This window comes from Onychostruthus taczanowskii, unplaced genomic scaffold, assembly GCF_017590055.1.
Source record: "Onychostruthus taczanowskii isolate IOZ18803 unplaced genomic scaffold, ASM1759005v1 scaffold2, whole genome shotgun sequence".
Classification (NCBI taxonomy): Eukaryota; Metazoa; Chordata; class Aves; order Passeriformes; family Passeridae; genus Onychostruthus; species Onychostruthus taczanowskii.
Window position 1 is genome coordinate 23,077,644 of NW_024499239.1, and position 15,578 is coordinate 23,093,221.

Here is a 15,578-nt window from a genome sequence, read left to right on the forward strand (position 1 = left end):
AGGAACATTTGTTGTGCCATCCTTAACAAGGAGCACCCAGTGAGAACAGATTTCTAGTGTAAAACAGTTAATACCAATGTACTGATCAAGCACATTTAAGAAGGGTGAGAAGGGAATTCTCACCCCTGTGAAGTGGTGAGAAGTGTGTAAAGTGTGTTTCTGATCTGAACTACAACCCCTGCTATCAGGATTATGCTTCATATTCAGGAATGGAATTGACTCGTGGGGGAGTAGCAGAAAGTGGGAGCAGCTAGATGAAGGCTTTTTGGGCTAACAGCACCTTTTCATCCCTGCCCCATACTTAAAAATAAAACTTTGTCAATGGAGCATGTCTCCATTTGAAAAATTATTATTATTGTGTGGGCTGCTAAAATGAAACTTTTTGGGGGGGGTTTCACAGTGCCTGTGTTTCAGAGCTGATTGGGTCCCAGTGCTGTCAGAAAGGGCCTGAATGGTTGCAGTGCCCAAATATTAATTTCAGTAGCTGGTAGGATTTATGAATGTGGGTAACTACAATTCAGCATGATTCTGAAAGTTTCTATGCTTCTATGATTTCATTTGCTTTCCCTTTATCCTTGGATTCAATTGATTCATTAACTAAAGTCTAATGTCATTCTGTCTAGTCTCTCCTTATTTTAGCTTGTATTAAGCTGACTTAAAATTGCACTGAAACATTTCAAGATTTGAAGTACTAAGCCAAATATAATTAACTGATTACAGATCCACTTTTCTCCCATCTTTGGTAGCTTTATTGGATTTTGATTTTTTTGCTTGAGGGAAATGAAAACCCACAAATTCTTCTGTGGCCTTTCCAAATAGAACTAAGTAAATGTGTGCTGAACTTTTCAGCTGGTTCAGTGGTAGTAGCCTCTTACTAGTGGAAAAATTAATCCTTAACGTAGATCTGAAAGTCTTTGCACCAGTTATGAATGACTTCAGTATGTTTTCAGCCTATAAAGGAACAACATCTGACCTCCAGTCAGCCTTTCTTGTGACTTCTGTTCTGGATTTCCTGATTTATTTTAAACTCCACCAGGTTTAAAAGGGGCATAGCAATGTTTGATTGTGCTGCTCTGGGTACTGCTGTGTTCACATGCTTGCCCTCAAACTTGGCTTCAGTATTTCATGAGCCACACTTTGCTTTGCCTGCTCACATGGAACAGTCTGTGTGCCACCTTTACCAGTGAGTGTGTGAACTTGAGGGTTTTTTAATATTTGATCTGGCGTAATTTCAGAACAAGATGTAAATATTTCAGGTTGTATGCTTTTCTGAAAGATAGGACACATGAAGTAAAAACAGACCAGTTGAATTTCCAGCTATCTGAGCAGCATTATTTGTGGTGGAAGAGCATCTCTAAGCATTCTGTCTTACAGCAAAAAAAAAAAGTAGATGTAACAACAAGGCCAGAAGTTGGGCAGAAGTTACATTTATGTTATAGCTCTCAGGCTGAGGGAGGCTGGTGTGTAGCAGACTGCTGTGAAGGTGAAAAAGTGTGTGGTTAGCATATGAAAATCACATCTGAGGATGTACTTAAAGGCAACAGGTTTGAAAAATAGTCTAACATCACCATCACTACTATTAATATCTTAGTTTTAAGTGGGTTTAACATGACTCATAGCCTCAAGTTGCTTTTTTTCCTTGCTGCTGCTGGTTATTTAAACAGCTAATTAGTAGTGTAGAACAGGCAATATTTTATGGAAACATTATTTGAAAATAATTTTTTTTTAAACTGTAGATGTTAAACTAGAAAATGCAAGTAAACTTACAGGCCTAGTAGCATCAATGTTCCTTCCCAAAGCCACATGTTTAAATTTGGAAATACATCTATGAAGGTCTCTTCCCACTTTATATTCCCTAAGTGGTCCCTGAACATCCTTGGCCAGCTTAAATCATCAAGAATGGTTAATGCAGGTCACGAGAGAGAGAAAATATGTAGAGGATGTTTAAGATAAAGAGGTAGCTGATGAACCTAGTGCTTTTGATTTAGATCACTGCTCACAGAATAAAGATATCAAAGCTGTTGTCTGTGATAATTTTATGTGTATGGGAATCTGTCCTGGTTACCAGATCTGGTGCTTGCTGACAGGTAACAATTATGTAACCTTTAAAGAAAAAGCTGAAGAAAAAACCACAGGGCAAGATTAAAAGTAGCTGAGGGTTTAGGAAGTGGGGATAGTGTTTGTTACCCACTGTACTTTTCTCTTTAAGAGGGGATTAGTGATGAAAAAATACAGTAGAATGCTTTAAGGTGCCAAGTAGTGTTAAACATGCAGGAAAGTATGGTGGGTAAGTACCTGTGAAATGTGCTCTTCCATCACACCTGGCTTAGACCTCAGTAGTTTGAGGGAAAGCTTTCCCTCTGCCTTGGATTAAACTCCTAGGTAGAAGCAGTTCAGTAGCAGGAAACAGCCAAGCAGTTTGGCTCTGATCTGCACCTTTAATGAGTCTCATCTCCTTTCTGAAATTTTAATCAGTGAAATCTCAAATAGGAGTATTCTTTCATGACTAGAGATGTGTCATCTGAAATGCCAGGCCATCAGCATTGGTCACAAAGTGATATATTTGCATGAGGGAAGAGTCCAAATAAGAGCTGTGTTATTACAGTACTAATTATTATATATCCAAGAATTTTTCTGACTTTTTCCTTTTTTCTAATCCAATTTTACAGGAAACCAGACATGATACACTGACAGCATTTGGAAACAAGCTTTGACAGTAAGATGGAAGCATAAATTGAAGATTCTAGACCGAACCAGAAATGGCTCATGAGTATTGAAAGAAGAGACTGAAGAGCCTCCAACACTTGTGTGAGCAGTGGAAAAGGAACAACTACCATGGTAACACTAATAACAGAAAAGCTGCAGAACCAGAGCTTGGATGATCTGACCTGTAAAACATACAATATTAATCTGGTAAGGATCTACCAAAACAACATGAAATAAATGTGAAATGCCAAGTAACTCACAACTGCATAATAAATTCAAGAATGCAAATCAGCCAGAATTCAGCTATTCAAGTTAGGACTGGTTTGCAAGGTTGGGTGAGAGTAGTAATGGGAAGGAAAAGTGGATTTTCAGTGTTTAGTCTGTTTTTGAAGTAATGCTTTTTTACTTTAATGATATTTTTAATGTTGCTATTTCATTTTGAGTAGTAAAAAGCCAGTTCTCTTAGTAAAATAGTGTTCTAATGACTGAAAAGGATTATCCAAGCATCTCAGGACTCCTGTTTTAGTAGCAAAATGTATTTTTATGGACTGAAGTTTTCTTCGCCCCATACAGACCAGGTGCTTGATAGCTTTATATCTGACAAGAGTATTTACTTATAAAAATCCTTGAGTGCCATGTAGGTAACTCTCAGCACTGGGCAGAAGGAAAACAGATCATCGAGTAAATTCAGTTAAACTACAAGTCAGGTTACTGCCAGACTGTTGTTGGTGCTAGTGGAGTGGATCCTGGCTTTTTCAGTGTCTCAGATGCCTGGTGCTCTGAAAAACTTTGTACTTTATGGTGTTATTCTTGCTGGTTTAGTCTCTGGGTACATTGTGTGATTCAAACATGCAGTTCAGGCATGAAGGAATCTATTCTCTTCACATCTCTCTTGTGAATGAAATAGCTACTCCAGAGTGAGTAATGCAGAACAATCTCTTGCCACTTCTAGGTGCCTACCTGAGAACCCTGAAACCATGTTCTGTATGGAATGCACTAATTTTGCTTTACTGACTTTAATTACAGTGGCACCCTTCTGTAGGTCAAACTTTAGTGTTCTGGTGGGACATGAAAACTTAACTTGACTGAATGTCAAGGTGTTGTTCAACTCTAGTCTTGTTACTTTTTAAGATAATCAAATATTGGACCTGAAGTATGTCAGTTACTTTTAAATTCTGTGTTTTAACTTAAACAATTGAGCTGCTTCCTTACTGATTTCAAGAGCCCATAGCAGGTGAAACAAACTTGAATGCGGTGGACTGTGTTTTAACTTACTTAAACAACTGAGCTGCTTCGTTACTGGTTTCAAGAGCCCATAGCAGGTGAAACAAACTTGAATGCGGTGGAATTTGTGCACAAGCACCTGCAATTCTCATGTATGCAGTTCCTTGTTCAGTAAGGATATGTAACAGTAGACCTTAATCAAGCAATTTTATTTTCAAAACTGTAGCAGGTCTATTTAGAGTTCTTCCAATAATTGATTTTACTTTTATTTCACCTGCCCCTTAAATATGTGCTATTTTTGAAAGGCAGATTTAAGGTGCTGAAATGATGGCCACTCCCAGGAAAAGTGCATACTTAGCTTACTTATTTTGTCTGGTTTGATGAAGCATTTGGGCCATGCAGTTTTGTAGAAGAATCCTCACTCTCAGGAGAAGTGCATACTTAGCTTGCATTTATTTTGTCTGGGTTGATGAAGCATTTGGGCCATGCAGTTTTGTAGAAGAATCTGCTTTATCTGTGAACTGGCAAAGTCATCATTCATAACTAAACTCTGAGGCCTAATTGTGAGCCAATAATGACTTACAGTCAGTAGCAGTGTCCAGTGACAAACATGTAGCAGCACGTTGTAATTTCCAGTCTTTTTACCAATAGTCACTGAAAGTTTTGGACCACAGACCTCTAATAGCAGAGAAGGACATATTACTGCTCCTACACTGTGTGGAGTCTGTGCAGGAGTGTGTTGGCTGCAATGCTGTAATGTGTTGTAGGTTGGTTGTTTTTTATTCCTCTCCTTATCTGGACTTACAATAAAGCATGAAAAAGAACAAGTAGAGCGGAAAATGGCACATGATGTCTCATCAGTTGTTTCGTCCTCAGCCTTCTCCTGCTCCTCTCCTCCTTTTATCTGTCAAGTAATTGGTTTTGTAAGTGCTTTAGTTCTTACAGAAAATAGGTTCTGAGGACAGGGACAGGTTCTGTTTGTACACAATGGCACCCTGAAAAAGTGTGGAAATTGCATAGCGAGGTGTGGAAATAGAGAAGCAAGTGTGAATAAAAGTGTGCAAGTAGGTTGCTACCTACTAAAAAGGATTCATGGTAGCAAATAATGACTTCCTGACTAAAATGTGAACCTAAGGTGATAAAGTGTGCTTTTTCCACTGGTGAAGGCAATTGCTAAATGGCACTAAGAGAAAGAGACTGCTGGTGATAGTCTGGTATCACTGCTAGCACATTTAGGCTTTTTGGCAAGAAGTTCAGGTTAGTGCTGTAGTTTCTGCTTCTAATAGCAACAGCAGTTTGGAGCAATTCTGAAGTGATCTTGGCTGCACCTTTTGTTACTTGTGCTGGCACAAAGTTCTGTGACACCATGTGGTGAACCTCATTGTGAGCTGATTGAGGATTAAGACCAACTTTTCTTGCCTGGGTTAATGTAGTTAAACCTTATCAGTTTTGTGATACCTTTTACTGTGCATCTGCACAAGTGTCTGGGCACAAGTAGATAAAATAGCTGGGGAAAAGCTATTCTGTTATACAGCTCATGAATGAGGGTTATAAAGGAAAGAATGGCTCTTTCAAAGCTGTGTGCTGTGCAGCCGAACTGGGCACAAAGACAACATGTATAGGACATAGTACACTTTTTCATTTGTGTAAGCTGTGTGGTGACCAAGTACCTCTCTTTTATGTTGTAAAATACTGGCTGCAGCTTTTTAGTGCTCTGTTAAATGGCATGCTAATTTTCCAAGCTGGTGTAATTCAGCCAGTGCATGCTCAGTGATGTTGTACAGCCTTGTCCTGCACCTGCCTTCAGGAAAATGACTGAGTGACTTGCTGTAGAAGCAGGAAGGTTGTCCCAAGCTTTTCTCCTCAGTTTGGGTACTGTAGCTCACATGGAGGTGTCCCTGGTTGTTCAACTCTGCCTCACAAAAGAGGTGAGAAGTTCTTTGAGCACATTGTGACTTCCACGGGTTGACAGCAGCACGAAATCAAATAGTTGGTCTCTAGTCTCTTGAACTCACAGAACTTTCATAGAGCTCAAAAGTCTTGGATTTGTCTGTATTTTAACTAAACTTGTATCTTTTTCATATTGCTGTATAGAGTCTCATGCTGAATTGTGGAGTAACAGCATGTGAGCTGTAAGAATTCAGGGTGTGGTATTAAGAAGGAAACATGAGCACTGCTAGTCAAGGATTTGTGAAAGGAACAAGTTTTACTGTAAAACCCCTTCCAGGCATGTGGGGTTTTGTTATTTTTAACTTTTGAAGCCTATTTATGTTAAAAGATGTAGAATTAAACTCTCTTCCTCAGAGGAAAAGCCACTGGTCAGACTACTTGACTTAATCACTTCTTTGCATCCTGAGAAAAGGTCAAAATGTTCCCCCTCACCATTTCATATCTAGTCACATTTGGAGGATATTTGGTAGGAAAACTGAGGTCTGGCATGGGCTATTCAGACTGAGTCACATCTGTATGGTGGTGGTTAAATTGGTGTTTGAATGATAAACAGTGGCTTCCCTGTGGTTTGGAAAGGATGCTGATAAATTGGAGGAACTCAAATATACTTGGAAACTGGAAAAAAAAAAAAAAGCCTTGAAATTAAAGCCATTAATTTTAAAAGTATGAAGATGAAGTTGTCATCTGAGTATAATGAAGAGGGATAGCACAGGCTGTGCAGTACATTGGAGGGTAGAAGAATAGCCAGAATTATTTTTGTTACAGTTGGCTTCTGCTAGCAAAGAACACTTAAAATTAGTGATGTAAATTATAATTCGTTGTCAGCCTCACTTGCACAGCTCTTCCACTTAGTTCAGACTAGGTGTCTTTTTGAGTGAGTATTTTAATGAAAGAACAGCTGTTCAAGATTCAGAAAACCAACTGAAACTTGCAGCACTGTCCTAAATGTTTCCTTTCCTATTGGACACAGTCTGTCCAGCTGCACAAAAGAGATTCTAATTATGAACAGGCATTTCAAAGTAGTTCCACTTCTTGGCATGAAGCAAACAATTCTAACCTCAGGTGAAACTTGTAGTTGTTTTACATTGTTTTACATGTCTATCTTAAAATATGCCATTATTTCCCTAATAAATTCTCCAGAGGCATGAAATCTCGGTGGATGTTTTAACATCTATTAAAAAAGCAGTAGTTGCAAGATGGCTGTGTTTCCTCTTCAGGAAAGTGACCTTGTTGAATAATTTGGCCTTATTCTAAGGAAGATTTCCTTCACACAGAGGGTAGCAGACTTCCCTGTCAAGGTTCTCAGGAATTGCAAGCTCTTTTCAGGCATAATCACAAAATAAAGTATTAATTGAGGAAGCTTCAGGTAGCTCCTAGCACAAAGGCAGTGAGTGGGGGAAGGTGGAGTGTGGCCAGCCCAGGAGAGCTGATAAACTGGTTCAGTGCCTTGTTACAGTAATATCTAGTGGGATTTGTGCCATGTGCTGTATAGATAAAAAAAAATCCTCCCTCCTATAAAAATTTACAGCTTGACAGGGTCTTCTCAAGTTTGGGCTTCCAAACGTGGTTAAAATACACCAGCAGACACTGTTTCCAAGTATTTCTGTTTCAGTTATAGAGAGCCAAGCATATATTGTGAAGGAGATTTGTTACTTACTGTCCTCTTAGTCACTCAACCCTTACTTCAGTACCTTGAGCTTTTGCTGGAAATAGTGTAGCTTACTCTCCCTTTCAGCATGTGATGTCATGTGTCACGTTCTTACAGTTTGTTTTAATCTCCAAAGAATTAGCAAAGAAATTTTGTGACTAATAGGATTCTGTGTACAAGATTCCAAGTTGCAGAGGAGATACGTGTCACGTTCTTACAGTTTGCTAATTCTTTGGAGATGAAAACAAAGAAATTTTGTGATTTAGCAGGATTCTGTGTACAAGATTCCAAGTTGCAGAGGAGATATGTCTACTTTGTCATGGAGCTGAGCACTGACTTCTCCAGAGCCTGGTCAGAAATAGCTGTAAGGACAAGGTTGCTGCCTGAGTTAGAGAGCATTGCAGTTTTCTGGAGGACAAATAGTCTGTGTGCACATGATCCTGCTTTTTCCATGGTCCCCATGGCAAATGGTTTCAGTGCTCTGCAGTTGTCAAAGATCAAGTAGTTTAGTCTCTAACTGATGGACAAAGCTTTTTAAGGTGGTAAAAGTACAGGTAATCAAATAACTGGGACATTCATGAAGAACCTTTTTAAAGATGCATTTGGCTGAAAATTGTAAAAACGAAGTATCAACTGCCATGTAGGATTGTCCTTGAGGTTCTTTTCCTTATGGGTACTGAATATCTTGGCCTGTGTGAATAAAGAGTCTTTTAAACATCCCTAACTATTATGCCCATATTAACTCATTTTGTTACGCTTTTCATCTGGCTCAGGATAAATCAGCTGTAAGACTTTTTGACATAGAATTTTGTTGTGAAAACATTTTCTGTTGCTACTGTCTGATAGTTGAATACGTTGGTATTGCCTTTCACTTGGGGAATGATGGAAAGGAAGAATTTTGTGGAAGACCTTATCTTTAAGTCTCTAATTTGTCCATTTCCCCTTCAGGGACAGCTGAAATGTAACTGCTGTTACCTTAATGTGCTCCTGTGTTTCACATGAAGCTGGTGCCTGATTAAAGTAAAGATGGGTACTGGCTTTTTTAAATATGAATTCTATGGAACTGGCAAGTTGCAGACTTCAAATGGTTTGAATTGGACTAACTAACAGCAGATCCAGTGGAGATTTAAACTTGGGGTTCTGCTGTTTACTCAGAGTAGCTTCTTTAAAAGGAGATTGTAAATGCATCTACAGATGCATTTACAAAGTAAAAATGAAATGGTTTGTCTCATAAGCAGATGCTGATAAAAAATAAGATTCAAACCTCATTGCTGTCCTGTCCTTTAATCTGTTCTGTTATTTCCTACCTGTGAAACAATAACACCAAGGGAATATTACCACAGCTCAGTGTTTGTCTCTGTGGAGCTCAAGGATATAAAGTTGTCACTAGCACTGTGTGCTGCTGTACAGGAAAAGAAAGAAAAAGCTTTGTAGCCCAAGGATGTTTGTTTAAAAATTGACTTTGTATCTGGAAAGGAAGTGTATGTACAATGCTATCTTCTTTGGCTATACACAAAGAACAATGTTCACATAAAGTGTGTTGCTGTTTTTTAAAGCAATCTTCCTCTCCATCCTGAGGTGGTGGTGGGGGAGTGAATAATGACCTTTGGGTTGATGGAGCTGAGCCACTTATTTATAGCTCCTTTATAGGATGCTGGATTTGCAGGCTCTGTGCTTTGTCTGAAAAATCTAGACCATTAAGAATGCCTTTGTAGTAATATTTTTTAGGTAAATTGGTTACAAACTTGTCTTACTGTGTAGATGCTACTGATGAGGCTTAATTGAAGGCCTTTAAACACAGACCTTGTTTTAAGCATGGCTGTTATGTTGTTTTCCACCAATAAGCTGAGATTTAAAAAGCAGTCAGTCTGCTAAAGATGTTTTGATGATAGGAAAGATATTTTTCAATGGCTTTTCTACTTTGAAGAAGTAAAAAAAAAAAAAAAAAAATCACTGCACTGATTATAAGAAAATGTAAAATACTAATAAAGCCTGATTGGAACAGTGTTCATGGTGGTGAACTTCAAGACCATGTATATTTAATTTAGATAAAGCTATTCCTGTCCCTTAGTTGAAGTGTTTTGCCTTCTAGCCTTAAGATTGAAAATGGAAACCCAACTGCCAGATTGTAATTTCCTCTCTGCTGAAATGAGAATTGGATCAAAGCTCTTTCATTAAGGATGAATTATCACTCTTAATTTTCCAGTTTATTCACATAGGCTAATGTTGTAACTCTTGAAACAGTTTGATATTTAGCAATATATCAGAAAACATTACAAATAATGAGGTGCCAGAGGCTTATTTATAAAGATCAGCTGTTCAGGAATTTCTTCAAGTTACATTGGAAAACCCCATCTTTTAAAGGCATTGTTAACTGCATATATAGGGAAACTAAAAACTGCATGTAGTTTCCTTGAAGTGAATGCTGACTCTTTCCACAGTTAAAACTTTTTTTTTTTCTGATTGATTTCAGTACTCATCTGAGAAGCTGAACAAAAGTGGCAGCTTGTTCCCTTTCGAAATCAATGGTAAGTTCTTCAGAAACCTTAGTTGTGTTTTACTGAGGTAATTGGTATAGCAAGCAGCCTTTCTTTTGTAAATAAGGTGAGGGGGATGGAGCATGCTGCTGTAGAGCCTGCTGGTTTAAGCTGGTCTTTGAACAATACTGGGAATAGCTGGTTGTTAGTTTTGTACTTGTGATCTGCTTTGCATAGTAAAAAGCCCGTATAACACTTTTTTTTTTTGTTCAATATCTGCCTTGGTGTGCAGAAAGACACTAATGCTGTTTTTCATGTTAAACATCTTCAGATTCCTCAGCTAGTAGAAATCTTTATACACATTATTATGTTCTTTGCCATACAGACCATCTAGCATGATGCAAACCAGAAGTTGAAGTCCAGTGCCCTCATAGAAGTGTTACTTGCTTTTATACCCCCTTGGTTCTATTATAATAAGTTTTATCTAGCAAAAAGAAGAGTTCCAGTTATTGATATGTGAACTTTGTACTGCCTTCTTAAGGCATGGAGTTGAAACTTGGCATGTTATGTTTTCTCTGATCAAGGACCATTTCTATTTGCTCAGTGGGATTCCTCTTAAAACATGGATCTTGGTTTGTGAGAAGTTTCAAATGGTGTTTTGTCTAAATAGCATTACCAACTAGGCAGGTATCCTGGTGGGAGTCTGGTACACGCCACCCAACCAGGATGAAGAGAGGCAGAGAAAATACTCTGTAAGCAGCTGGGAGAAGCCTCACAATTGCTAGTCCTTGTTTTCATGGGGGACTTCAACTTACCAGATGTCTGCTGGAAATACAATACAGCAGAGGAAGCAGTCCAGGAGGTTCCTGGACTTTGTGGAAGAAAACTCCCTGATGCAGCTGATGAGTGAGCTCAGCCAGAGGAGATACCCTGCTGGTTTTGAACAGGGAATGACTGGTGGTGATCAGAGGCTGCCTGGGCTGTTTGATCCTTGGGAGAAAGGAGGAGGCAGGGCTTAGGAGAAGTGCCACCTGAAAATTCTGGAGGGTAGCCTTCAGCCTGTGTAGGAGGCTGGTTGGCAGAATCCCTTGGGAGGCAGTGCTGAATGACAGGGGAAGGCTGGATGTGCTTTAAGAAGGAAACGTTAAGGGTGCAGGAGCAGGCTGTTGGAAGATGAGCCAGTGGGGAAGATTTTTGGCTTGATTGAACAGAGAGCTTTGGCTGGAGCTCAAGGCTAAGGAACAAAGCCAGGAGAGGTGACCTTTGGAGGGAGGGGAAGGCAACTCAGGAGGACTATAAGGATGTTGTCTGGTTATGCAGGGAGACAATTAGAAGGGCCAGAGTTCAACAAGAAGCTAATCTGGCTACTGCCGTAAAAAACAATTAAAAATGTTTCTATAAATGCATTGGCAACAAAAGGAGGGCTAAGGAGAATGTCCATCCTTTACTGGAAGCAAGGAGGATACTGGGACAAAGGATGATGCAAGCTGAGGTGCTTAATGCCTTCTTTGCCACAGTCTTTTAACAGTAAGACAGTTGTTCTCTGGGTGCTCAGCCCCTTGAGGTGGAAGACAGGGATGGGGGGCAGAATGAAGCCCCCAAAATCCAAGGGGAAATGGTCAGAGATCTGCTACTTCACTTTGACCCACGCAGGTCTGTGGGGCTGGATGGGGATCCATGATCCAAGAGGACTGAGGGAGTCATGGCTGGGCTCACTGAGCCCCTCTGTCATTTACCAGCAGTCCTGGCTCCCTGGGGAGCTCCCAGGTGCCTGGAGGTCACCAAATGTGACACTCATCTACCAGAAGGGCCTGGACGAGGATCTGGGAACTACAAGTGTGTCATTCTGGACTTTATGAAAGGCAGGTCCTGCTTGACCAACCCAATCTTCTCTAACAAGGTGACCTGTCTTGTGCATGAGGGAAAGGCTTCTCCTGAATAGCAGGTGACAGGACAAGAGGAAACGGCCTCAAATTGCACCAGGGGGGACTAGATTGGATGTTAGGAAAAATTTCTTCACTGGAAGGGCTGTCAAGTATGGAAACTGGCTGCCCAGGGCAGTGGTGGAGTCACCATCCCAGCAGGTGTTTAAAATACATGTAGATGTGGCACTTGGGACATAGTTTAGTGGTGGAGTTGGTGGATTTAAGTTAATGATTGGACTCTGATCTTAGAGCTGTTCTCCAGACTAAATAATAAGGTGCTTCTGCCATGTAAACAATTAAAACACAGATTCTGGACTTTTTTTTTTTACATTCAACTTTTTACGTAAGTCATTTTACATTAAACTTTTACATAAGTCTCCTAGCCTGGAAGAAAGCTTCCTAAGGATTTTAAAAAAATCAGGTGAGTTCCAGCTAGGAAATTGTCCTACAGTAGATGCTAGGAGTTTCATACATTAGCTGGACCCCATTGTGTTGGCTCTTTTACTTGCATTGAATTATGGATGGTCCCTGCCTTGAAGAGCTTGCATGCTTAAGGCAAAGCACAGTATGTGGTTGTACCCATCTGAAAGAATGGAGGAGGAAGGACAGAGGAATTCTAATAAAACATGTTTGAATAGGCCAGCTGTCTGCACAGTTAAATGATTTTGAGACAATAGGGTGTTCTTTAAATAAGATCCAAATAAACAGGATAATCCATGACATACTTTGGGCATGGAACATGTACAAGTATTTGGGTTTGCAACTTTTAAAGCTACTCAGCAAGTCTTTTAGCTGTTTTACCCTAAAACTTATTTTAGAAAGTCAACCATAAGAATATACTAGTATTCAGTGTTTAGACTCTATCTAGGTTCTTAAAATAGGTGTATGGGAAAAAATGGGTATTTTACATGTTCTTTCTTTAAAGCCAGGATAAGTGAGACTTATTTGGCTAATTGGTTTAAATTAGCAAATTTTCTAACCAAGCATGAAGCACTGTTAGCTGGCCAACAGTTTTGCTGCTTTTCAATTTGCAAATCCAAAGTCTGCTGTAGTTCTTCTTACACTTCATTGTATAATGTGGAGGAACAGCTGTAAAATGTGCAGAATGTTCTCAAAGAAATGCTTCACAAAAGAGTGAGAGGCTGTGCTGGCAGACTGCTTTTAACCCAGCACTGCCACTTCAGATGAGAAGTTGTGCACTGTGTCTGCATTCACAGTAAGACTTGCAGAAGGTTCTTAAGGGATACTTTATTTTATGCATTAAATTAGGATTTGGGGTTTTTTCTTATATTCAGAGTTTAAGGGGGGGAAGGCACAAGTCTTCAGTCCGATTTAACTTTATACTGTTTCTCATTTAAAGTAAAGCTTTTCAGAGTAGAGAATGTGAACACCCTTTGGAAGTTTTCCTTAATAAGGTGTTTTTAATAGAAAAGCATAAGAACTAAATGAAGAGGAGCAGTCTGAAGTGATTATCCTACACTTGCATAAAAAAAATAACAAGTTCCCTGATGGCTTCTTTTGTTGTTAATCTGTTTTGGTTGTACCTGAGGTTGTTCACTATTCTGTGATTTAATTGTGGTGTGTGCTGTGCACTAGGAAACTGTCCTGTTGCTCACTGAAAAATAACATAGTTGTTATTCAGTGTAAAGGAAAGTGTATTAACAAGGTACATGTATATTGGAGTGCCTGGATTGGTTCCTGATTAAATACTTTGGTCTTTGTGTTTTTGAATTTTCTACTTTTTTTTTTTTTTTTTGTAGTCTTTGTGTTTTTGAATTTTCTACTTGTTTTTTTTTTTTTTGTGTGTGTGAAATTTTGATTAGGAACTGGGTATTTATGGCTCATCCTTCTAAAGATAATTTTGATGGCTTTAATTTAAACTAGGTTTAACACAAATTGCTCTTTCTCCTTTCATCTCTCACCTGTATCTCTTCTTGCTTTCAGAAGACAGTCCTTGGAAAGCTTTAAATGGGGGTTACCCAATCCAGCCTGACCCAACCAGGAATTCAGCTTACCCTTTCCCAGTGTGCCCGTTCAGCACCAGCGCTGCCAGCAATGGCAGCCTGCCGTGGCAGCAGGAGCCCTCCAACACATCCATGGTGTCGGGATGGATAAGCGAGTTAAACCTGAACGAGAACTCGGGCCAGCCCCTGGCACCACCCACCAAGCGCCACTGCCGCTCCCTGTCGGAGCCGGACGAGCTGGCTCGCTGCCGCTCCCCCTGGAAGCCCGGCAGCTCCAAGGTTTGGACTCCTGTGTCAAAGAGACGCTGTAACAGCGGCGGCAGCGCGACCTTGCAGCGCTGCAACAGCCACGGAAGTGCCACCTTGCAGAGAAGCACAAGCATCAGCCTGCCACAGAACATCCTGTCCCTAAACAACGTCTTCACCGTCACCAGCTTCAACACCTCTCCAGTACCCAGACCTTCCTCTGCCAGCAGCGGGTTTGTGGACAGCAGCGAGGGCAGCACGAGCTCCAGCACCCGCTGGAATTCCGGGGGCCCTTGTGACTTTAACCCAAGGCGCCGCCTGTCCCTCTCCCAGGAGCACATCACCGAGACAGGGAATCTCTTGCCTTCAGCCAGCAGCACTCCCACCTCCACACCCGAGCTCAGCCGGCGGCAGGGCCTGCTCAGGTGCCGCTCGCAGCCCTGCGTCCTGAACGAAAAGAAAAGCCGGCTGAAGCGCAGACGGGAGGAGGATGTACGATGGAACAGGCCATCGTTAGACTTTTTTAAAATGACACGGGTGAGATTTTACTTTCCTCGCTGTGGGAAGGGAGCTCTTGCAGAAAGGCTGTTTCTAGATCAGCGGCACTAATTTGTAGTTGTTGCAGATTTGCTTGTGCCCTGTGTCTGTCACCTTTGGCAGGAGAGCAGGTTGCTTGCGCTATACCATAAAGCAACTTAGATTCTGCCTGTGAAACCCAGTTCTTGAAGTGCATTCTACTTGATGTGGAATGCTGAGAGCTCTGAAAAGATGCTTAAAAGCAGAGGCCACAGAAAAATGGCTTGCTTTTTGGAAAGCAAGGAAGCCATGGGGAATGGAGTAGACATGGTAGCAAAAAGTTGATACCATCATGTTCCCCAGATTTCTGAGTAATCTTACTGCAAATCCGTTTGATTAAGCCATCCCTTGGTTTAAGTAATTCTATGAAGCTAAATAAGAGCAAGCAAACCTCTGTATAAATGGATTAACTAAAGAAACTGCAAATAAGCAGTTGGAAAGAGATAGTATTCTAATATGGCAACTACAGGTGCTGTAGCTCAATGGAGAGGTGTTTTACTTCAGAATGTTATTTAGACTTCTACTTCCCTCCTCATTAGAAGTGCTGATTCAAGAACTAGAAAACTTCAGTTCATGCCTATACTTTGTATGTAACACAAATGCATGTAGCAGAGCTCATTTTTTTGGAGTTTCTTTGTCTACAGAGTTGACAGTTCAAAATGTAAAACTGAATCTAACATTATGGTGAGAGAACACTTTGTGCTTGTGAAAATAACCCTACTGCCTTCAGCAGATACCAGACTTGGAAGGCTTGTGTGATAGTTCTGTTATGACTGGTGGTGAGGAGGCAGTTTGCAAAAGTAGCAGTAAAATTGTAAGGAAGGGACATAGTTGTGCACCAGTGTCCCTGTATGTGATGCGC

The 15,578-nt window shown here is 40.4% G+C and overlaps 1 protein-coding gene across 2 annotated transcripts in view; it reads left to right on the forward strand.

Annotated features, from left to right (window-relative positions):
* Nucleotides 1-15,578, forward strand: part of FAM53A (family with sequence similarity 53 member A) — a 70,582-nt gene that overhangs the window by 17,901 nt on the left and 37,103 nt on the right. For both annotated transcript variants that reach the window (XM_041402701.1, XM_041402702.1), the window contains exons 2-4: nt 2,670-2,913; nt 10,002-10,056; nt 13,875-14,677. In XM_041402701.1, the coding sequence (XP_041258635.1) occupies nt 2,836-2,913; nt 10,002-10,056; nt 13,875-14,677 (936 nt within the window). In that variant the 5' untranslated portion in view covers nt 2,670-2,835. The remainder of the gene's footprint in view (nt 1-2,669; nt 2,914-10,001; nt 10,057-13,874; nt 14,678-15,578) is intronic.